Source organism: Malus domestica, chromosome 17 (genome assembly GCF_042453785.1).
Source record: "Malus domestica chromosome 17, GDT2T_hap1".
In the NCBI taxonomy this organism is placed as follows: Eukaryota; Viridiplantae; Streptophyta; class Magnoliopsida; order Rosales; family Rosaceae; genus Malus; species Malus domestica.
In genome coordinates, this window is record NC_091677.1 from 15870800 (window position 1) to 15892511 (window position 21712).

The 21712-nt window shown below is 41.1% G+C and overlaps 2 protein-coding genes and 2 non-coding genes across 5 annotated transcripts; 2 read left to right on the top strand and 2 right to left on the bottom strand.

Annotated features, from left to right (window-relative positions):
- Window positions 1-243: 243 nt before the first annotated feature.
- On the bottom strand, window positions 244-6331 carry LOC139193390 (uncharacterized). The gene has a single exon (XM_070816389.1). The coding sequence runs from the start codon at window positions 6329-6331 to the stop codon at window positions 1136-1138; it is 5196 nt and encodes a 1731-aa protein (XP_070672490.1). The 3' UTR covers window positions 244-1135.
- On the top strand, window positions 5832-5938 carry LOC139193921 (small nucleolar RNA R71). The gene has a single exon (XR_011578463.1). It is a non-coding gene; the product is annotated as a small nucleolar RNA R71 (small nucleolar RNA).
- A 1912-nt stretch (window positions 6332-8243) lies between the features above and the next one.
- On the top strand, window positions 8244-13016 carry LOC103421988 (U-box domain-containing protein 52-like). 2 transcript variants are annotated; one of them, XM_008360030.4, is made up of 11 exons: window positions 8244-8713; window positions 8790-8914; window positions 9234-9355; window positions 9650-9858; window positions 9950-9998; window positions 10140-10428; window positions 10571-10672; window positions 10740-11168; window positions 11484-12239; window positions 12624-12717; window positions 12798-13016. In XM_008360030.4, exons 1-11 carry the CDS (start codon window positions 8401-8403, stop codon window positions 12809-12811), a joined length of 2502 nt encoding a protein of 833 aa, XP_008358252.3. In that variant the 5' UTR covers window positions 8244-8400; the 3' UTR covers window positions 12812-13016. The 2 variants fall into 2 exon arrangements, with proteins under 2 accessions (XP_008358252.3, XP_028953717.2); XM_029097884.2 differs by having other exon boundaries at window positions 9953-9998.
- Window positions 8376-8479, bottom strand: LOC114822810 (U6 spliceosomal RNA). Its single transcript, XR_003771003.1, has one exon. It is a non-coding gene; the product is annotated as a U6 spliceosomal RNA (small nuclear RNA).
- Window positions 13017-21712: the final 8696 nt, after the last annotated feature.

The window sequence follows — 21712 nt, forward strand, 5'->3', positions numbered from 1 at the left end:
ATATCTTCTTCTTTTGGCTTTTAGTTTTCATATTCAACTCCGTGTCTTTTAATCTTCCAGTGGAATTGTATTTCTATCATTACCCATCATCAGATTATATGCGACACCTCTGCAAGAATATTACTGAAATCATTCTTTGGTTCCTTTCAGGTGAATGATCGCTACCCGTTCCTCAGACAGTCCGCTTGTGGAATTCGAACCAGAGATTGAACAAAAACTCAAGCAAATTCGCAAGGAACGAGGGTTCAAATAGTTTTCACTTAAAATCCACATATAAGTCTCTAAGTAGGAGATAATCATACTGACATTGGTTATTGGTATAAAATAAACTTGAGAATGATCATGTAAGAATTAGATTAACCATATCAAGCAGTTGAGTTTTCACATAAAAAGAACAAATTCAAATAAGTCGGTGACCTAAAAGAAAGCAACTTATTATCATTGACTTATGGAAGATCTAACAAAAGAAAAACGACTCAAGAAAAAGAAAATCTTTTTGAATAAAAGACTTGAATAAAAGACAAAACATAGCACAACTAACCAAAGGAAAGTAAGTTGCAAACAGCACGGTACAAATATGATAAACCATAGGCATTTCGACCAGTAGACAAAGATTTGATCATAACTTTTGACAGAAAAGTCCGATTTTCATCATCTTTATATGGCTGGAAAGAAGACAAAAAATTGAAGAGGACTACGCGGGCAAAATCTTCAAATTCCTTTCCAATTAAACCAGTTTTAAGCAAACATGCACAGCATGACACAGAACGAAAACAGAACACAGAAACAGAAATCAAGATCCTCCCCCAAACTTGAATGAAACAGTGTCCTCAATGTGTAAAACAGATAAAACAAAACAAAGATCATAAGTAAAGATAAGGATGAGACTTCCTGGGATTGTTAATCGAAGCATGCACGATCAATATTGAACATAAGATGTCATGCCGGCAACGTATTCCCCTCAAACTGGATCATTGTAGACCACGGTTCCTGAGAGCATGAAAGGAATTAAAACTGACTCCAACAAAAATAAACTGAAATGAAAAATAACAAAAAGAAAGAAAAAGTTTAGAAAGCTTGGGTTGCCTCCCAAGAAGCGCTTCTTTATAGTCATGAGCTAGACTACGTCGGATGTCTAAGGAGTGACAGATGACGGGGCTTCAAAATAGGCAACTTCTTTGATTTCGGGTAAAGTTGCATCCAAGTAATGCTTGAGACGCTGCCCGTTAACCTTGAACAATTCTCCAGTTTGCAGATTCTTGATTTCGATGGCACCATGAGGCATAACTTGAGTTACTTCGAATGGACCAATCCACTTAGAACGCAGTTTGCCTGGAAAAAGACGAAGTCTGGAGTTGTAGAGCAATACTTTCTGACCAGGTACAAACTCCTTTCGAATAATGGATTTGTCATGAAACTTTTTGGTGCGTTCCTTGTAGATTTTGGCATTTTCATAGGCCTCATTCCGCCATTCTTCAAGTTCATTTAACTGAAGCTTTCGCTTCTCTCCTGCAGCTTGGTACTCAAAGTTCAACCTCTTGATAGCCCAATAAGCTCTATGCTCCAATTCGACAGGAAGATGACAAGCCTTGCCATACACTAAACGGAAAGGAGACATTCCAATAGGCGTTTTATACGCTGTCCTATACGCCCACAATGCATCACTGAGCTTGAGAGACCAATCTTTGCGCGATGCATTGACCGTTGTTTCTAAAATCTTCTTGATCTCTCGATTTGAAATCTCAACTTGCCCACTCGTTTGTGGATGATACGGAGTAGCAACACGATGATTAATGTTGTATTTCACCATGAGAGCAGCAAAGGCTTTGTTGATAAAGTGTGGACCGCCATCACTAATAATTACTCGAGGTGTGCCAAACCTGGGAAAAATGGTACCCTGCAGAAAACGCAGCACAACTTTGTGATCATTAGTTGGTGTAGCAATGGCTTCTACCCACTTGGATACATAGTCTACAGCGACAAGGATGTATTGGTTGTTGAAAGAAGAGGGAAACGGACCCATAAAATCGATTCCCCATACATCAAAAAGCTCCACAACCAATAAACTCTGTTGCGGCATCTCATTTCTCTTTGATATGTTGCCTAACCGTTGACACCGATCACAAGTAGAACAAAACAAATATGCATCCTTGAAGAGTGTAGGCCAGAAAAATCCACTTTGTAGAACTTTGGCAGCTGTCTTACTCGGCCCAAAGTGTCCTCCACAGGCGTAACTATGGCAAAATTTCAGAATGCTTTCTTGTTCAGTAGCGGGCACACATCGTCTGATCACTTGATCTGAGCAGTATTTGTAGAGATATGGATCATCCCAGAAATAAAGCTTCACTGTAGAGAGAAACTTCTTTCTGTGTTGAGTGCTCACATCAGGTGGTAAGACTCCACGAACAAGGTAATTGGCGATGTCAGCATACCAAGGGACCACGTCATGAATGGCAAAAAGTTGTTCATCAGGAAAACTTTCATTTAAGGGCAGCACGTCTTCTTCTTCATCTTGGACATGTGGAAGGCGAGATAAGTGATCTGCTACTACATTCTCAGCTCCCTTCTTGTCTCGAATGTCCAAATCAAATTCTTGCAGGAGCAACACCCACCGGATAAGGCGAGGTTTTGCATCTTTTTTCGCCAATAGGTACTTGAGTGCTCCATGATCAGTGTATACAATCACTTTTGAGCCAATGAGATACGATTGAAACTTCTCCAGAGCGAAGATTACAGCGAGCATCTCTTTCTCTGTGGTGGTGTAGTTTAACTGCGCATCATTCAAAGTTCGACTTGCATAGTAGATGACATGAGGAAGCTTCTCTTTTCTTTGTCCTAAAACAGCACCCACTGCATAATCACTAGCATCACACATTAGTTCAAAAGGCAAGCTCCAATTCGGAGCTGTGATAATAGGTGCAGAAGTGAGGAGTTGTTTCAAAGAATTAAAAGCATGTAAACAATCAGAATTAAAATCAAATGCAGTATCTTTGGCAAGAAGATTGCACAACGGACGACTAATCTTGGAGAAGTCTTTGATGAAGCGTCGATAAAATCCGGCATGTCCAAGGAAAGACCTCACTCCCTTCACAGATGTAGGGGGTGGCAATTTAGATATCAAATCGATCTTTGCTTTGTCAACTTCAATGCCCTTGCTCGATATTAAATGGCCTAACACAATTCCCTGTTTAACCATAAATTGGCATTTCTCCCAATTCAAAACAAGGTTAGTTTCTTTACATCTTTCCAACACCAATTTCAAATTTGCCAAACAATGATCAAAAGAAGAACCATAAACAGAGAAATCATCCATAAAGACTTCAATAATTCTTTCAACCATATCAGAAAAAATACTTATCATGCACCGTTGGAATGTGGCTGGAGCATTGCATAAACCGAATGGCATGCGTCTATATGCAAAGGTTCCATAGGAGCATGTGAAAGTTGTCTTCTCTTGGTCCTCCGGAGCAATTGCAATCTGATTATAGCCTGAGTAACCATCAAGAAAACAATAATGTGAGTGACCTGCGAGCCGTTCAATCATTTGATCAATAAAAGGTGAAGGAAAGTGATCTTTGCGAGTAGAAGAGTTTAATTTGCGATAGTCAGTGCACACTCTCCACCCAGTTGTCTGCCTTGTTGGCACCAATTCATTGTCTTCATTCTTGACCACGGTGATTCCGGTTTTCTTTGGAACGACTTGAATCGGACTAACCCACTTGCTATCCGAAATCGGGTAAATCACACCAACGTCTAAGAGTTTCAAAATTTCTTTACGCACGACCTCCTTCATGTTGGGATTTAATCTTCGCTGTGCTTCTATGCTGGGCTTGGAATTCTCCTCCAAAAAGATTCGGTGCATACACATGGTTGGGCTTATGCCCTTGATATCTGCAATAGTCCATCCCAGTACCGTTTTATACTCTTTTAACACTTGTAACAACTGCTCCTCTTCATAATGACTTAGGTCAGCTGCTATGATTACTGGAAGCGTCTTGGATTCACCAAGAAAAGCATACTTTAAGTGCTCAGGCAGCAACTTAAGTTCCAGTGCAGGGGCTTGCTCAATGGAAGGCAATATATGAGGTAACGCTGGTCCTAGAGGTTCCCATGCTTGCTGCCATCTTGGTGCATGAATGGGGGACGAATTCAGAGCTGCAATTACGTCCATGGCTGCTTCTCCTTCCATATTGAACTCTGGATATTCAATACATGTCTTCAACAAATCTGCCGAAACATTCTCCAAGAAGTTGGCATTGACAATAGGAGCAATAAGCTCGATGTTGCTGCACTCCTCTACATCGGCTGGTAACTTAAGTGCTTCAAACATCTTGAATTCTATGGATTCTCCTTGAACTCGAAGCTTAAGTGTGCCTGCTTTGACATCAATTAAAGCACCAGCGGTTGCAAGGAAAGGACGACCAAGTAAGATAGGAATGTTTTGGTCTTCCTTCATATCAAGCACAAGGAAATCCGCTGGCAAGATGAATTGGTCAACTTTGATCAAAACGTCCTCAACAAGGCCTTTGGGATAAGTCACTGATCGATCAGCCAATTGCAAAGAGACGGATGTTCTTCGTAGCTCTCCAATACCTAGCTGTTCATAAATGGAAAATGGCATGAGATTAACACTCGAACCAAGGTCTAAGAAAGCTTTATTAAATTTAAAATCACCAATAACACATGGGATAGTAAAACTCCCTGGATCTTGTAATTTTGGAGGCATCTTCGTAATCAAAACCTCGCTGCAACAATTGGTAAGCTCAATCTGCTCATGATCTGTAAACTTCCTCTTGTTTGTGCAGAGACCCTTCAAAAACTTTGCGTATGATGGAATTTGTGCTATAGCATCAAGTAAAGGAACGTTGATTTGAACCTTTTTAAATTGCTCCAGTATATCTAACATATTCTTGTCCTTTCTTTGCCTCTGAAATCTCTGCGGGAAAGGCATAGGAGGATCATAATTCGTCAACCTAGGAGCAGGAATAGGAGTAGCAAGTGGTGAAGAAGGTAGTGGAGCTGCTTCTTTGTCATTCCCTTCTTGATCCTTTGGTTCTACAACTTCTTCCCTTCTATCATAAGGTTTACCACTCCTCAATGTTCTAATGGCATTAACTTGCTCTTTGCCTCTTGGATTAGCTTCAGATTGACTTGGAAAACGTCCCGGTTCTCTTTCACTCATTGCAGCAGCGATTTGACCGACTTGTGCTTCCAATTTGCTGATGGCTTGACTATTAACTTGCTGCCCTTGCTGGAGAGCTTGCAAAACTTGCGAAACTTGCGAATTAGCTTGAGCCATTTGAGCAAAAGCTTCTTCCCAAGACGGTTTCTTGGTTTCTATAGGTGCTGCTCCTTGTTGCCATGGCTTGGATCCTTGGTTAAAATTATTCTTCCAAGCTAAATTAGGATGCTCTCTCCACCCAGGATTGTAAGTATTTGAGAAGGGGTCGTTTCGTTGTCGATTAAACGCATTGACTTGATTAGACACTTCAACTTCTGGACAAGTACCACTTTGTGGACAAAGATGAGTAGGATGAGTCTGAGTAGCACCAATCCCACATGGTTCTGCATTCCTGGATAACATAGTCACCACTGCATCTAATTTCCTTGATAGTACAGCCACCTCATTAGATGAACTTACTTCATATGCAGAATTCCGAGTTAACTCTCTACTATCCCATTGAGATGAATTTGCAACAACATTCTCAATGATAGTAGTAGCTTGATCTGGTTCTTTACCCAGTATATTTCCATCAGCTGCAGCATCCAATCTATGTCGACATTCATCACTCAAATGTTGGTAGAAGTATAAAATTAGTTGCCATGGTAAAAACTGATGGTGTGGACAACTAATTATCAAAGCTTTAAATCTCTGCCATGCTTGAAAGAGTGGTTCTCCCTTGTTCTGCCTAAAGTGAAATATGTGATCCCTCAACCTCTGAGTTCTAGACTGAGTGTAAAACTTTTGAATGAACTTACTAGAAAGTTGAGTCCAAGAAGTAATTGATCTCGCTGGCAGAGTTTTGAACCAAGTTCTAGCATCACCCGTGAGAGAAAACGGGAAAAGCTTTAGGCGAATGAACTCATCGGAGACGCCTTTAATATTCTGTGTCCCACAAATATCTAGAAAGTTATCCACATGTTCACTAGCATCTTGATTCTCATCACCAGAAAACTTGGGCAACATGTTAATAACATAATCCTTAATCTCATAAGAAGAAGTAGCATCAAGTTCAGGATAAACTATGCATGATTGTCTAGAGGAAAACTGCGGCATAGAGAAATCTTGAATGGTTCGAGGTGCACCTTCGTTATTGCCGTTCGCAGCCATCTCTTCTTGTTCTTGCTCCTCCTTTGCCTTTTCTTCTCTCTGTTCTCTTCGTTCCTTGCGAATTTGCTTGAGTTTTTGTTCAATCTCTGGTTCGAATTCCACAAGCGGACTGTCTGAGTTTGGGGGTATTTGATAGGTGCATTATTTATCACATTTTCAGGTTAATTCTCCCTAAGTTTTGTTATGGAATTGATTATAAAAGAGCCTTATTACTTTCCTTTTCTCGGTTTCTGTCAATCTGCGCATGCAGGACATTTTTTATGATAATGTGACTTTTCGGAGGAGTTTTGATGCAAGGACAATTGGAGAAGGAAGCTAAGAGATGGAAGATCATTGTGTCCAAATTTCGTAATTTTTCATGGAGTCAAACGTTCCAGTTTTACAAATCAATCCCACAGAAGTCACTGTCCCGTCAGAACTGCGCAGTTGTGGGAGAATGAAGATTTGGAGGCTTTCCCGATTTTTGCTAGTGATGTGGGATATATGCCTGGAAAGATAAGAGATAAAGCTACGTTTTCCATATTTTTACAGATTTTTCCTGAAGATAAATCGGCCCCAAATCTGGCGTGCAAGTCAGATGCCGTATTTCCCAAGTCAAGAAGGATTCTTTCCTAGTTTGTTTCATTAATTACTTAGAGTCTGTTTTCTTTTAGGATAGTTGTTATCAGACTTTTGAGGGTTTTATGGGAGAATATAAAAGGGGCCCGAGGGTGTCCCAATTAGGAGTGCGGGAGGAAAACGAAATACACAAGGAAGATTCGTCTAAAGTGAAGACAGGCTGTTGAGTGTGTTCTTACCATTCTTTTCCGGATTTTATTTTGTTTATATGATTTCTTTTGTGATTTTTATTATGACCATGTGTAACTAAACTCTTCTTCTAAGGTTTATGATGAAGCCATGACATGATTATTTCCGAATTATTTTGTTGATTATTATTTGATTACATGCCATGTTTAGTTCTTAATCTTTGTGCTTAATCTATTCTAGATTTACATGTTCTTGTGATTGGCCATCATTGTGAACTTGTTTCTAGATAATTAGATAAATCTGAGAGGATGACCAATATCAATTAGGTTTATTGGAACTAAGATTAGGAAGAGTAGACAAACTAGTGAGGATAACCAATATCAAACTAGTCCTGCTTGGTTGACATAATTCTTCTGTGTTTAATGGGTTTGTATGTGTTTAACTGTATGCCTAACCAATAGGATATAGTTTTCATGTATAAGCACACGAGTGGATGCCTGATCAAGGATCAATTCATATCTTAGAAAGAACAACCTTAAATATGGGCATTGTAATTGAATAGTAATTGGCTTGAAGGAAAGGGAATATGATTTTTATTGGTGGATTCATAACCTTAGGCTTTCATCACATTAATTTCTTTTCAACTTTCTTTTGTTGGGTGTTGTCGGTATTTCATATTCTTAGTCTAATTTGAAGTTAAAGTTTTAATTATTCTTCATAATCAATTAAGCAATCATTCTTCCTTAGTTAAGTTAAGTTTCACGTAATCAACTGGTTGAATTGGTATTAAAAGCAATCTCTGTGGGATCGACCTCGTATTTGCGTTTATTTCTACAATTGATTCGTACGCTTGCGAGTTTAATTTGGTTTAAATTAATCTATTATTTAGGTTAGTTTAAATTTACATCAGTAGTTAGCTTAAAAAATTCAAAATTCAAGTCCTCACCCAGATATATCGTCACTAAAAAAAATGTATTTTGTGAGAGAGGGGGATATCCATTGCCTATTCTTAGATCTTCTACTTTTGGCAGCAACTCTCTCAATCGCCAGGCTGCCTCATATTTTGCTTTTTTCATTTTTATCTGAATTCTGAGGCTTCTATTTGAAAAGCCAAAATAGAAAAACCGCCAGGTTCTGAACAAAAAAAACAGGAAAGAAAGACCAAACAAATGTAAAAACTCATATGCCTGTTGTGCCGCCTAAGTCATTGTAAACCCTAAATTCTAAACTATAGTAATTTATTTTTATTTCTATATTCGTTTCATCAGGAACAACAGATTTCAGGACTCATAGATCTCTAGGCCAGTTAACATTCTCGATTTATGTGTATCATCTTTGTGGAGAGGTCATGCTTATCTTCTCTGTATCATTCTAGTATTCTCGGATGTCCCCATAGAAAACTGTATCCTAGAAACATTCTATTTTTCATAGAGGATTTTGAGAAAATGTGGTCTGTAAAAGGAGGAAATGGAGCAAAGAAGGGAGCAGGAGGAAATGGATTGGTGGCAGTTGCCATAGACAATCAGAAAGGGAGCCAAAATGCACTCCGATGGGCTGCTGAGCATCTTCTCACCAAGGGCCAAACTGTCATTTTACTACATGTTGTTCAGAAGACATCATCAGTTTGTTCTTCAAGTAATCTCTCTCTCTCTGGAGCTAAAAATTTACTTTTCAATGGAAGACAGTGTTACAACTTCTATTTTTGGTGCAGTAACTGGAAACAATGCCATTGTATGCAATATAAACAATCTGTCTCAATCACCGCGCAAACAGCAGCTCGAAAAGATGACCAAGGATCTGTTCCTTACCTTCCATTGCTATTGTGCTCGTAAGGATGTAGGTTTTGGAGCTCTTCCTTTGAAAGCTTATTCCATGACCACCCTGCATGAAATGTTTTATTAATGTTTTTGGAGCAGAACCCTAAAATCTAATGCATTATCAGACTTTGCAGTGAACACATTATACGTATCAAAGCGTGTCTTACAAAAACTTGTCTTAAACAGTACATACCATCATTTAAAAAACAAATAAATGTACCCTTTTGGGAAGAATGAATTATCATCGCATTTCCTGTATTATGATTCATAGTTTTGTATAGTTATATTTTTGTTACTTTTCAATTGTTTTCTCATGTCTTGCAAATTTGCTTTCTCAGATAAACTGCATTGATATCATACTTGAAGACTCAGATATAGCAAAAGCAGTAACAGAATATGCTTCTTACGCTGCAATTGAGAATTTGGTTCTGGGAGCTCCAACAAAGCATGGATTTATAAGGTAATTGCCTCGGTCTAATATTTACCTTTATTAGATTTTTCTTCATATTTCCACCAAGATCATGCAAAGAATGACAATTGAACAAAATGTTACAATAAGAAAAAGCATTATCCGCGAGCGAAAGCACACACTATCGATGAAAACATATTGTTACTCAATATTCTGCAAAATAACAGCATGATGCTGATCCAAGCAGGAACACGTTGATTGTTTTCAAAATGCCATGGTTAATGTATTTGACTCACACATTTATCGATGCCATAGTACGTGTAAACCCAACATACGTTTGTGCAGATTCAAATCATCAAGTATTCCAAGCAGTGTATCAAAAGGGGCACCTGATTTCTGCACCGTATATGTCATCTCCAAAGGGAAAATCCACTCTGAGCGACATGCTTCTCGTCCAGCAGCTTACAGTTCTCCACTACTTGCCCAAATAGAGGCATTAAATCAGCAAAGTGCTAAAGCAGCTGAAACACCTAGACAGAATATGTACTTGAAAGGTTTGTTTCTTTCAATTATTAATTAAGCTATCTTCAAAACCAATTTTGCTTGAGCAATAATAAACGCATTTTTTGGATCCTCTCTATCCAGCAGCCAGACCATCGTTCAGGCCTCGTAACTTGCCAGATGAAGCTTCCAGGTAAGTCATAGCATACTAAACCTGGTTTTTGGGTACAACATGACGTGGCAAGGCAATTTCTTCTCACAATGCTGTTATGCGTACTGATTGCTATCATTAAATCTACCGAAAAGACTGATCCATCGTCCTGATTGGAAACAGATATGCATATACAAGAGGAGGAGGCTTTAGTAATGGAAGGATTAGTGGAGGGTTCTCAGAATCGGAAAGTGAGAGATCATTTATAAGCTCCGACAGGGCAAGCACTGACCGAGCTTCATCTGTGATGTATGAATATATGGACCGAGGGCGGCTATCTACCAGCTCAGACCAAAGCTTTGGATCAATGCGCCTAGGACCTAAGTTCGCAGAACTCAATTTTCCGCAAGACTTCTCGTCAATTTCACATGAAAGCAACCAAACATCATCTTCATGGTCATCAGAGAACCTGGTAAGCAACCGAAAATCTCAAACCTTTTACACCTTATATGATGAATTTTTTCACCATCATTGCTTTCTCAAATTTTGTTGCAATATCTTTCTGTACACTATCTAGATGATTTTTTTTCACTGCATTTATTAAACTAACGCAGGAAGAAGTAGAATCGGAGATGAGGAGGCTAAAGCTAGAGCTGAAGCAAACAATGGACATGTACAGCACGGCATGCAGAGAAGCACTTACAGCTAAACAGAAAGTGAGTGCAAGTTAGATTTTCTTTCTGCATTTTTTCATGATTCCATTCAAATTTACGTCCCCTACAGGAAATGGAGCTGCACAGCTGGAGGGCTGAAGAGGAACAAAAACTTGAGGAAGCACGATTGGCTCAAGAAGCAGCACAGGCAGTTGCGGAGAGAGAAAAAGCTAGGTGCAAGGCAGCCATAGAAGCAGCTGATGCAGCTAAAAGGATTGCAGAGTTGGAGTCAAATAAACGGGCAAACGCAGAAATTAAGGCTCTTAGAGAAGCAGAGGACATGAGGAAGCTATTATCAAATCTAGCCCACACTGATGACAAGTATAGGAGGTATTCCATTGAGGAGATTGAAGAAGCAACAGAACACTTTTTGCCGTCTCGAAAGATTGGGGAAGGAGGCTATGGTCCTGTCTATAAGTGTTACCTCGATCACACACCGGTTGCAGTCAAGGTCTTGCGTCCGGATGCTGCTCAAGGAAGGTCACAGTTTCAGAAAGAGGTAAGGGACTGAGAGTCTTGACTAGCTCTCATGATTCGTTAAATTTTCTTTTAACTTGGTTTTGTGCTAAAAAGAATTCCATTGGGAAAAGGTAAGTATAAGTAGTGAACTCCACACAATGGCCAAAGATTTCCGAATAAAATTAGCTATCCTACATTGTAATATTTTCCGTTACAAGTTGAACATGCATTTTTTCTTTTACAACATGCTTATTATCTTACATTTCGTTCTAAGTTTCATACGACAAACATATAAAAGTACAAAGATATCATATGGAAAAATTTAGCTAACATCGTCTTTCATGATTCAATGCAGATCGACATACTTAGCTGCATTCGACATCCCAACATGGTGTTACTTCTAGGAGCCTGTCCAGAGTATGGCATTCTAGTATATGAATACATGGCCAATGGAAGCTTAGATGACTGTCTCTCAAGGAAAGGGAACACCCCAGCTCTGTCTTGGCAACTGAGGTTCCAAATAGCAGCTGAAGTTGCCACAGGCCTACTTTTTCTTCACCAGACCAAGCCGGAACCCTTGGTGCACCGTGACCTCAAGCCGGGCAACATTTTGCTAGATCAAAACTACGTGAGCAAGATTAGTGATGTCGGATTAGCTAGACTTGTCCCAGCTGTTGCTGAAAACGTGACACAGTGCCTCATGACAGCTACGGCCGGAACATTCTGCTATATTGACCCTGAGTATCAGCAGACAGGAATGCTTGGTGTAAAATCTGATGTGTACTCCTTAGGCATTATGCTTCTTCAATTGGTAACAAGTAGGCCACCTATGGGGTTGACTCACCAGGTCGAAACTGCAATTGAAAAGGGCACATTCGCGGGGATGCTAGACCCAGCTGTGCCTGATTGGCCATATGAAGAAGCATTGAGCTTTGCAAAGCTAGCAATCCAATGTGCAGAACTTAGACGAAAGGACAGGCCAGATCTTGGCACTGTGATACTGCCGGCACTGAATAAACTGAGAGAATTTGCTGACGAAAAGATGAACCACAAGTTATTAGGAGGCAATTATAGCCCTTCCCCTAATCACAGTCACGCTGCCGATCAACAAGTAAGAAAACCGAAAAGTTCAGAAGCATTTAGTTTCATATGTCTACCTAAAAAACTAAACAGAAATTCTCAACCCCCCATATTATATATTCCTGGTATTACAAATTAAGTGTCTAGGATTCATTTGGATACGATAACTGATTGGAATCAATGCATGTTGAAGGAAGAAATGCATTCAACTTCCAAATCTTGTCCAAGTTGAAGGTAGACGATGAATTAGACATGAAGGAAATGTACCCTCCAAATCCTAAATTTTTTTTTTAGGGATTGGAAGCAATGAATTTAACATCCATTTCTGCATTCAACATACACATAATCTAGCGAATCATGCAATAAAATTCATTCTTCAACACCATAATTTTTTACAAGGTCTTATCTTGTGCAGGAAGTAATAAGCGATCCGCAGCTCAAGAACTTGGAAACCTCAAAGAGCCAATCGAGCACATCTTCACAGCCAGAAAATCAAGCAGAAGAAGCAGGTCTATTATAGACTATGTAGTGACAAAACTATCATGAAAAACTGAAGTTTAATGGCTTTCACTTTACTTTTCTTTCACAGGGACAACTGAGTAAACAATGCTAGCAGTAGCAGGTTCGTGTGAGTTCCATAACCAACATCGCTCCACTGACCCCATCAGTTGAAATTTTGGATCCCAGAATGTTGTTTTTTAATTCAAGTGCATTCAAGTGTTTGCCAGCCTGAAATCTTGTTCCTATTCTCATGTAAATATATAAACTTTTATGAACAAAATGAGTATGCAAAAGTGTAAATTTCAAACATGCTTGTAAAATAAAAAGACCAAGAAACCCAGAAATTGTAAAAAGGAAAAAGTGATGAACTTGCGACAAGAATTCGACATGGGAGAGAAGTTTCATCCTTGTTTATGCAAAACCCGAGCCATCTTCTTTTTCCCTTGATAGGATGCATATACCTCTTCTGAGTTCTGGCCCCATTTACATTTACTTCTCACCAAATTCATTGATAATTCTCTCAAAATTGATGACGTTGTTCCTCCATTTTTTCATAATCTTTTATCATTATTGCGGAAAAAAAGGAGAGTTCGAAATTACATTTTATATCTTTTGCAGTTATTGCTCACTTTCCGATAGATCCTGCCTATACAACAATTTAGAAGGAAAAAAACAAGTTTTAAACTCGAATGCATCGATAAAAATCCGATCTTTATCTACTGGAATGTTGAACCACGTGAATGCCGTGGCTCATACATGGTCCTTGTAGTTTTCTGCCTCGTTAGTGGTTTAAACGGAACTTTAAAATAACTTGACTGCGGAGAGCAAAGTTTTTTTTAGACAAAATATGATAAGAACAAAAGAGGTTCAGTGAATAGCCCAAAATGTTCCATCCATAGATGAAATAAAAATTACTACGTGTCAAGCTTAAACGCTGTATGCAAAAATTTTAATGTAAATTAATGAAAATTTTCGTTTGTAATAAAAAAAAATTAAGAAGAGTCGCACATTAATAATTAAACTTAAAGGTGAGTAAGTATTTCTTTTCTACAGTTAGTTAGTTAGCAGTGTGACTTCTTTACACTAAAATTACTAATTGGATAATGTTACAACAACAACAACAACAACAAAGCCTTTTCCCACTAAGTGGGGTCGGCTATATGAATCCTAGAACGCCATTGCGCTCAGTTTTGTGTCATGTCCTCCGTTAGATCCAAGTACTCAAGTCTTTTCTTAGGGTCTCTTCCAAAGTTTTCCTAGGTCTTCCTCTACCCCTTCGGCCCTGAACCTCTGTCCCGTAGTCACATTTTCGAACCGGAGCGTCAGTAGGCCTTCTTTGCACATGTCCAAACCACCGGAACCGATTTTCTCTCATATTTCCTTCAATTTTGGCTACTCCTACTTTACCTCGGATATCCTCATTCCCAATCTTATCCTTTATCATGTGCCCATACATCCCACGAAGCATCCTCCTCTCCGCTACACCCATTTTGTGTACGTGTTGATGCTTCACCGTCCAACATTCTGTGCCATACAACATCGCCGGCCTTATTGCCGTCCTATAAAATTTTCCCTTGAGCTTCAGTGGCCTACGACGGTCACACAACACGCCGGATGCACTCTTACACTTCATCCATCCAGCTTGTATTATATGGTTGAGATCTCCATCTAATTCTCCGTTTTCTTGCAAGATAGATCCTAGGTAGCGAAAACGGTCACTTTTTGTGATCTTCGCTAGATTGCTCCGGTCATTAGTGTGGATAAGTATATAAATGGATAGAATTAGGAAAGCAAACACAAGATGTACGTGGTTCACCCAGATTGGCTACGTCCACGGAATAGAGGAGTTCTCATTAATTGTGAAGGGTTTACACAAGTACATAGGTTCAAGCTCTCCTTTAGTGAGTACAAGTGAATGATTTAGTACAAATGACATTAGGAAATATTGTGGGAGAATGATCTCGTAACCACGAAACTTCTAAGTACCGGAGTGTGGTATCGTCTTGACTTGCCTTATCTGTCTCATAAGTAGATGTGGCATCTTCTCTGGAAGTACTCTTCCTCCATCCAGGGGTGGTATCTGTAACTGGTGGAGATGCACAAGGTAATGTATCAATTTCACTTGAAGCTTACTTGTAGTTTCAGGCTTGGTCAAGCGCGATACAAACCATGTAGTAAGAGTCCCCCAAGTCGCCGGGCTAGGGGATCTGCTGAAATAGGTGACAGACAAGGTAAGCAATCAAAGCTCCAGCTGATTGTTCACATTCTCCCTATCTTGCAGGCAGCATGAAGGATAAAGAGAAGAAAAATGAGAAGAGATGATATGGGATACTTTTGCCTTTGAAGAAGTAACTTTCCACAGGCTTATTCTTGAACCGGGCTGCAGGGTTTTCTGGTTTCCTCCAGAGTATAAGGCCGACTGAAGAATTTGATGGTCAAAACAAGTCCATCAAATCTAGAGTACGTTCGACCCTGCTGATATGGGATACTTTTGCTTTTGACAGAGTAGTGGATGTATCGGCACGTGTGCTGTTACGCTTGTCTCCACATGCTTCCTTGTATCCTTCTCACTTGCCCTATCTGTTCCTCAGGCAGATGCGGTATCTTCCCTGGAAGCATAAGATGTTGAAGATGAGTACTCGAGAGCAATGCTAGGTAAGTAATCAGGTAAGGGGTTCCAGGTAGTCAGTTCCTGGCTGGAAGCTTGATTCCAAGTGCTGACTGATTGCTCTCGTTCTCCTTGTCTTGCAGGTAAGAACAAGGTCAAAGGAAAAGACAGGGAAAAAGCATGATATGGGATACTCTTGCTTTTAACCCTGATGATATGAGATATTCTTGCTCTAGTATAGCTTGTTTACAGAGGTATTATCGGGGGGAAAGAAAGTTGAATATTTCGAAAGGCTTCGTTGGGAGTGCCCTCTCAGATAAGAGAAAGGGTTGAGCATTTTTGCAGGTCTGCCTGTCCGTTAGGGATGGAGGTCGACATATATAGGAGTCTCCCTAACATCAAGTAATAATGTTATTCCTTTACCCTGCTTGGTCATAACACAGTAGTGGAAGCTGCCAGCTTCACATGTTCTAACACTGTCAGAGCACTTTGAAAAAGTGGTATGTGGTATCTGGAAAGCTGATGTTGCGTGTGAAGATTACAGACAAGCTTTATCCAAGGAGATCCAGCTCTTGAAGTTGGGAAAGTGGTGCCTCTTCGGTTTTCGAACAAGCAATCCTGTCGGGGATCTGGCTCTCGAGATTCGGAGAACGATGCCTCTTCGATTTTTGAGAAAGCAATCCTGCTGGAGGTCTGGCTCTCGAGATTCGGAGAGTGGTGTCTCTTCGATTTTTGAGAAAGTAATCATGTTGGGAGTCTGGCTCTCGAGATTCGGAGGGCGGTGCCTCTTCGATTTTGGAGCAAGCAATCTTGTTGGGAGTGTTTTCTCGAATGTGAGTAAAGGTTGGGCATGTTTGCTAGTCTACCTTGCCACGAAGCACAGAGGTTGACACACAGGGACTTTTCAATTATCCAGCAGTGGTACTGTTCCTTTACCCTCTCTTCGATTTTTGAGAAAGTAATCATGTTGGGAGTCTGGCTCTCGAGATTCGGAGGGCGGTGCCTCTTCGATTTTGGAGCAAGCAATCTTGTTGGGAGTGTTTTCTCGAATGTGAGTAAAGGTTGGGCATGTTTGCTAGTCTACCTTGCCACGAAGCACAAAGTTGACACACAGGGACTTTCCAATTATCCAGCAGTGGTACTGTTCCTTTACCCTCTCTTCGATTTTTGAGAAAGTAATCATGTTGGGAGTCTGGCTCTCGAGATTCGGAGGGCGGTGCCTCTTCGATTTTGGAGCAAGCAATCCTGTTGGGAGTGTTTTCTTGAATGTGAGTAAAGGTTGGCATGTTTGCTAGTCTACCTTGCCACGAAGCACAGAGGTTGACACACCGGGACTTTCCAATTATCCAGCAGTGGTACTGTTCCTTTACCCTTGTGGGTAATAATATGGTAGCTAGACCTTCAAAATTTATGTGTCTAAACTTTGTTAGTGCTGTTTCTTTGCAATTCTTTTACCCTTCTTGGTCAGAGCGATGTAGCGGGAGCTGCAAGCTTCACGTGTCTCAACTTTGTCAGAGAACTTTGGCAAAGTTATCTGTGGTACCCATGAGTTACTGTTGCGTGTGGGAAGTGGGTGATTGAACAGTACGATTCATGTGCTTTCTACTTCGCCAGAAATCTTCGACAGAATGCCCATAATTTCCGCAAAGCTGAGTGTGCGTGTGACAGGTGCTGACAAGGCTGGAAAAGTAGGTGCCTCTTCGATTTCTGAGATCGGCCTTCGTGGTCTCTTAGCAGCCCAGCTTTTGAGAAAGCAAGCCTCTTCGATTTCTGATATCGGCCTTCGTGGTCTTTGAGCAGCCCAGCTTTTGAGAAAGCAAACGCCTCTTCGATTTCTGAGATCGACCCTCGTGGTCTCTAAGCAGCCCAGCTTTTGAGGAAGCAAACGCCTCTTCGATTTCTGAGCAGCCGCCTCTTCGATTTCTGAAGCTTCGTCGAGTGCAGATTTTTATAGGGGCTAACATTAAGTTCCAAAGCACACTTGAATATCCACCACTAGACGCTCCATTCTTGCACTTCTAAGATCTTGATTTGTCCGACCTCTTCTCTCTTCAACACCTTTGAAAATGTTTGGCCCCTCCGACCGTCGTTTTGACTTGAACCTTGTTGAAGAGGCAGCCCCGCCTTCTCCAGACAACATATGGCGCCCATCCTTCGTCTCCCCTACTGGTCCTCTTACCGTTGGGGATTCCGTGATGAAGAATGATATGACCGCTGCGGTAGTGGCCAGGAACCTTCTCACTCCCAAAGATAACAGACTACTTTCCAAACGGTCTGATGAGTTGGCTGTTAAGGATTCTCTGGCTCTCAGTGTTCAGTGTGCAGGTTCTGTGTCTAATATGGCCCAACGCCTGTTTGCTCGAACCCGCCAAGTTGAATCATTGGCGGCTGAAGTTATGAGTCTCAAACAGGAGATTAGAGGGCTCAAGCATGAGAATAAACAGTTGCACCGGCTCGCACATGACTATGCTACAAACATGAAGAGGAAGCTTGACCAGATGAAGGAATCTGATGGCCAGGTTTTACTTGATCATCAGAGATTTGTGGGTTTGTTCCAAAGGCATTTATTGCCTTCGTCTTCTGGGGCTGTACCGCGTAATGAAGCTCCAAATGATCAACCTCTGATGCCTCCTCCTTCTAGGGTTTTGTCCAGTACTGAGGCTCCGAATGATCCCCCTCCAGTGCCTTCTCTTTCTGGGGCTCTACCGACTGCTGAGACTTCTCCTAAGCAACCTTTGTGAAGGCTCCCTCTTGTTTGTTTATTTTGACTCAAGTATATGTACATATTTGTAACTTATCGGGGATATCAATAAATAAGCTTTCCTTCATTTCAACGTATTGTGTTAAATACACCAAAGCTTTCTTTGCTAAGTTCTTTGAATTTTCTTTTGTTGAAGCTTGTATGTTGAAACTTTGTGAGTGGAGCATGTAGGTTGAGGTAGTGTTCCCTTAATTTCCCGAGTGAGGAAAACTTCTCGGTTGGAGACTTGGAAAATCCAAGTCACTGAGTGGGATCGGCTATATGAATCTTAGAACGCCATTGTGTTCTGTCATGTGTCATGTCCTCCGTTAGATCCAAGTACTCTAAGTCTTTTCTTAGGGTCTCTTCCAAAGTTTTCCTAGGTCTTCCTCTACCCCTTCGGCCCTGAACCTCTGTCCTATAGTCGCATCTTCTAATCGGAGCGTCAGTAGGCCTTCTTTGCACATGTCCAAACCACCGTAACCGATTTTCTCTCATCTTTCCTTCAATTTCGGCTACTCCTACTTTACCCCGGATATCCTCATTCCTAATCTTATCCTTTCTCGTGTGCCCACACATCCAACGAAGCATCCTCATCTCCGCTACACCCATTTTGTGTACGTGTTGATGCTTCACCGCCCAACATTCTGTGCCATACAGCATCGCCGGCCTTATTGCCGTCCTATAAAATTTTCCCTTTAGCTTCAGTGGCATACGGCGGTCACACAACACGCCGGATGCACTCTTCCACTTCATCCATCCAGCTTGTATTCTATGGTTAAGATCTCCATCTAATTCTCCGTTCTTTTGCAAGATAGATCCTAAGTAACGAAAACGGTCGCTCTTTGGTATTTCTTGATCTCCGATCCTCACCCCTAACTCGTTTTGGCCTCCATTTGCACTGAACTTGCACTCCATATATTCTGTCTTTGATCGGCTTAGGCGAAGACCTTTAGATTCCAACATTTCTCTCCAAAGGTTAAGCTTTGCATTTACCCCTTCCTGAGTTTCATCTATCAACACTATATCGTCTGCGAAAAGCATACACCAAGGAATATCATCTTGAATATGTCATGTTAACTCATCCATTACCAACGCAAAAAGGTAAGGACTTAAGGATGAGCCTTGATGTAATCCTACAGTTATGGGAAAGCTTTCGGTTTGTCCTTCATGAGTTCTTACGGCAGTCTTTGCTCCTTCATACATATCCTGTATAGCTTGGATATATGCTACTCGTACTCCTTTCTTCTCCAAAATCCTCCAAAGAATGTCTCTTGGGACCCTATCATACGCTTTTTCCAAATCTATAAAGACCATGTGTAAATCCTTTTTCCCATCTCTATATCTTTCCATCAATCTTCGTAAGAGATAGATTGCCTCCATGGTTGAGCGCCCTGGCATGAACCCGAATTGGTTGTCCGAAACCCGTGTCTCTTGCCTCAATCTATGCTCAATGACTCTCTCCCAAAGCTTCATTGTATGACTCATTAGCTTAATACCCCTATAGTTCATGCAATTTTGTACATCGCCCTTATTCTTGTAGATAGGCACCAAAGTGCTCATTCGCCACTCATTTGGCATCTTCTTCGTTTTCAAAATCCTATTGAAAAGGTCAGTGAGCCATGTTATACCTGTCTCTCCCAAAACTTTCCACACTTCGATTGGTATATCGTCTGGGCCTACTGCTTTTCTATGCTTCATCTTCTTCAAAGCTACAACCACTTCTTCCTTCCGGATTCTACGATAAAAAGAGTAGTTTCTACACTCTTCTGAGTTACTCAACTCCCCTAAAGAAGCACTCCTTTCATGTCCTTCATTGAAAAGATTATGAAAATAACCTTTCCATCTGTCTTTAACCGCGTTCTCTGTAGCAAGAACATTTCCATCCTCATCCTTGATGCACCTCACTTGGTTTAGGTCCCTTGTCTTCTTTTCCCTTGCTCTAGCTAGTTTATAGATATCCAACTCTCCTTCTTTGGTATCTAGTCGCTTATACATATCGTCATAAGCCGCTAACTTAGCTTCTCTCACAGCTTTCTTCGCCTCTTGCTTCGCTTTTCTATACCTTTCACCATTTTCATCGGTCCTATCCTTGTATAAGGCTTTACAACATTCCTTCTTAGCCTTCACCTTTGTTTGTACCTCCTCATTCCACCACCAAGATTCCTTTTGGTGTGGGGCAAAGCCCTTGGACTCTCCTAATACCTCTTTTGCTACTTTTCGAATACAACTAGCCATGGAATCCCACATTTGGTTAGCTTCCCCCTCTCTATCCCACATACATTGGGTGATTACTTTCTCTTTGAAAATGGCTTGTTTTTCTTCTTTTAGATTCCACCATCTAGTCTTTGGGCACTTCCAAGTCTTGTTCTTTTTTCTCACTCTTTTGATATGTACATCCATCACCAACAAGCGATGTTGATTAGCCACGCTCTCTCCTGGTATAACTTTGCAATCCTTACAAGTTATACGATCCCCTTTCCTCATTAGAAGAAAATCTATTTGTGTTTTTGGGCCCGCTCCACCACCAGATCACGATATTTAAGGATCACTCCCATGGGCGATATGGATGGAAATATACATTTGTGCTAGGTAGGGATGGAAATATACATTTAAGGATCACTCCCATGGGCGATATGGGATGTTACAATGTAAGATCCCACATCACCCAAGGGAGTGATCCTTATATGTATATTCTCATCCCTACCTAGCACGAGGCCTTTTGGGAGCTCATTGGCTTCGGGTTCTGTAGGAACTCCGAAGTTAAGCGAGAAGGAGGCCAGAGCACTCCCAGGATGGGTAACCCACTAAGAAGTTGCTCGTGAGTTCCCAAAAATAAAACCGTGAGGGAATGGTAAGCCCAAAGCGAACAATATCGTGCTACGGTGGTGGAACAGGCCCGGGATGTGGTGGACCCGGGCTAGGATGTGACAAATTGGTATCAAAGCCTAACCCTGGCCGTGGTGTGCCGACGGGGTCGTCGGGCCCTTTAAGGGGGGTGGATTGTAAGATCCCACATCGCCTAGGGGAGTGATCCTTATATGTATATTCTCATCCCTACCTAGCACGAGGCCATTTGAGAGCTCACTAGCTTCGGGTTCCGTAAAAATTCCGAAGTTAAGCAAGAAGGAGGCCAGAGCACTCCTAGGATAAGTGACCCACTGGGAAGTTGCTCATGAGTTCCCAAAAACAAAACCGTGAGGGAATGGTAAGCCCAAAGCGGACAATATCGTGCTACGGTGGTGGAACATGCCCAGGATGTGGTGGACTCAGGACGGGATGTGACATAAACACTTAATCAACACTTAAGTAACAATTCAACTATTAACCACCGCATCATTTTGTTTTACAAATTTTATTTAAAATTTTAATCTCACAACATTATCCTTACTTTTATCCTTTGAGGGGGCGTTTGTTTCCCCTCGTTAAAGTTCACTCGACTAGACAAAATTAAAGGTTAGTCCAGTCCCATGTTTGTTCCCAACAAGGATTAGCTTTAGTGAGACTAGTTCTCACTCGCCTCGACTAAAGGCAGGACTGTCTAGTCTTAGCGAGTACCCCCGAGAACCATAGGACTAGCTAATACCATCATCTCTCTCATCCTTGTCCTGCTTGATGTCTACTCACAGCCACTCCTTGTGACCTCCGACCACAC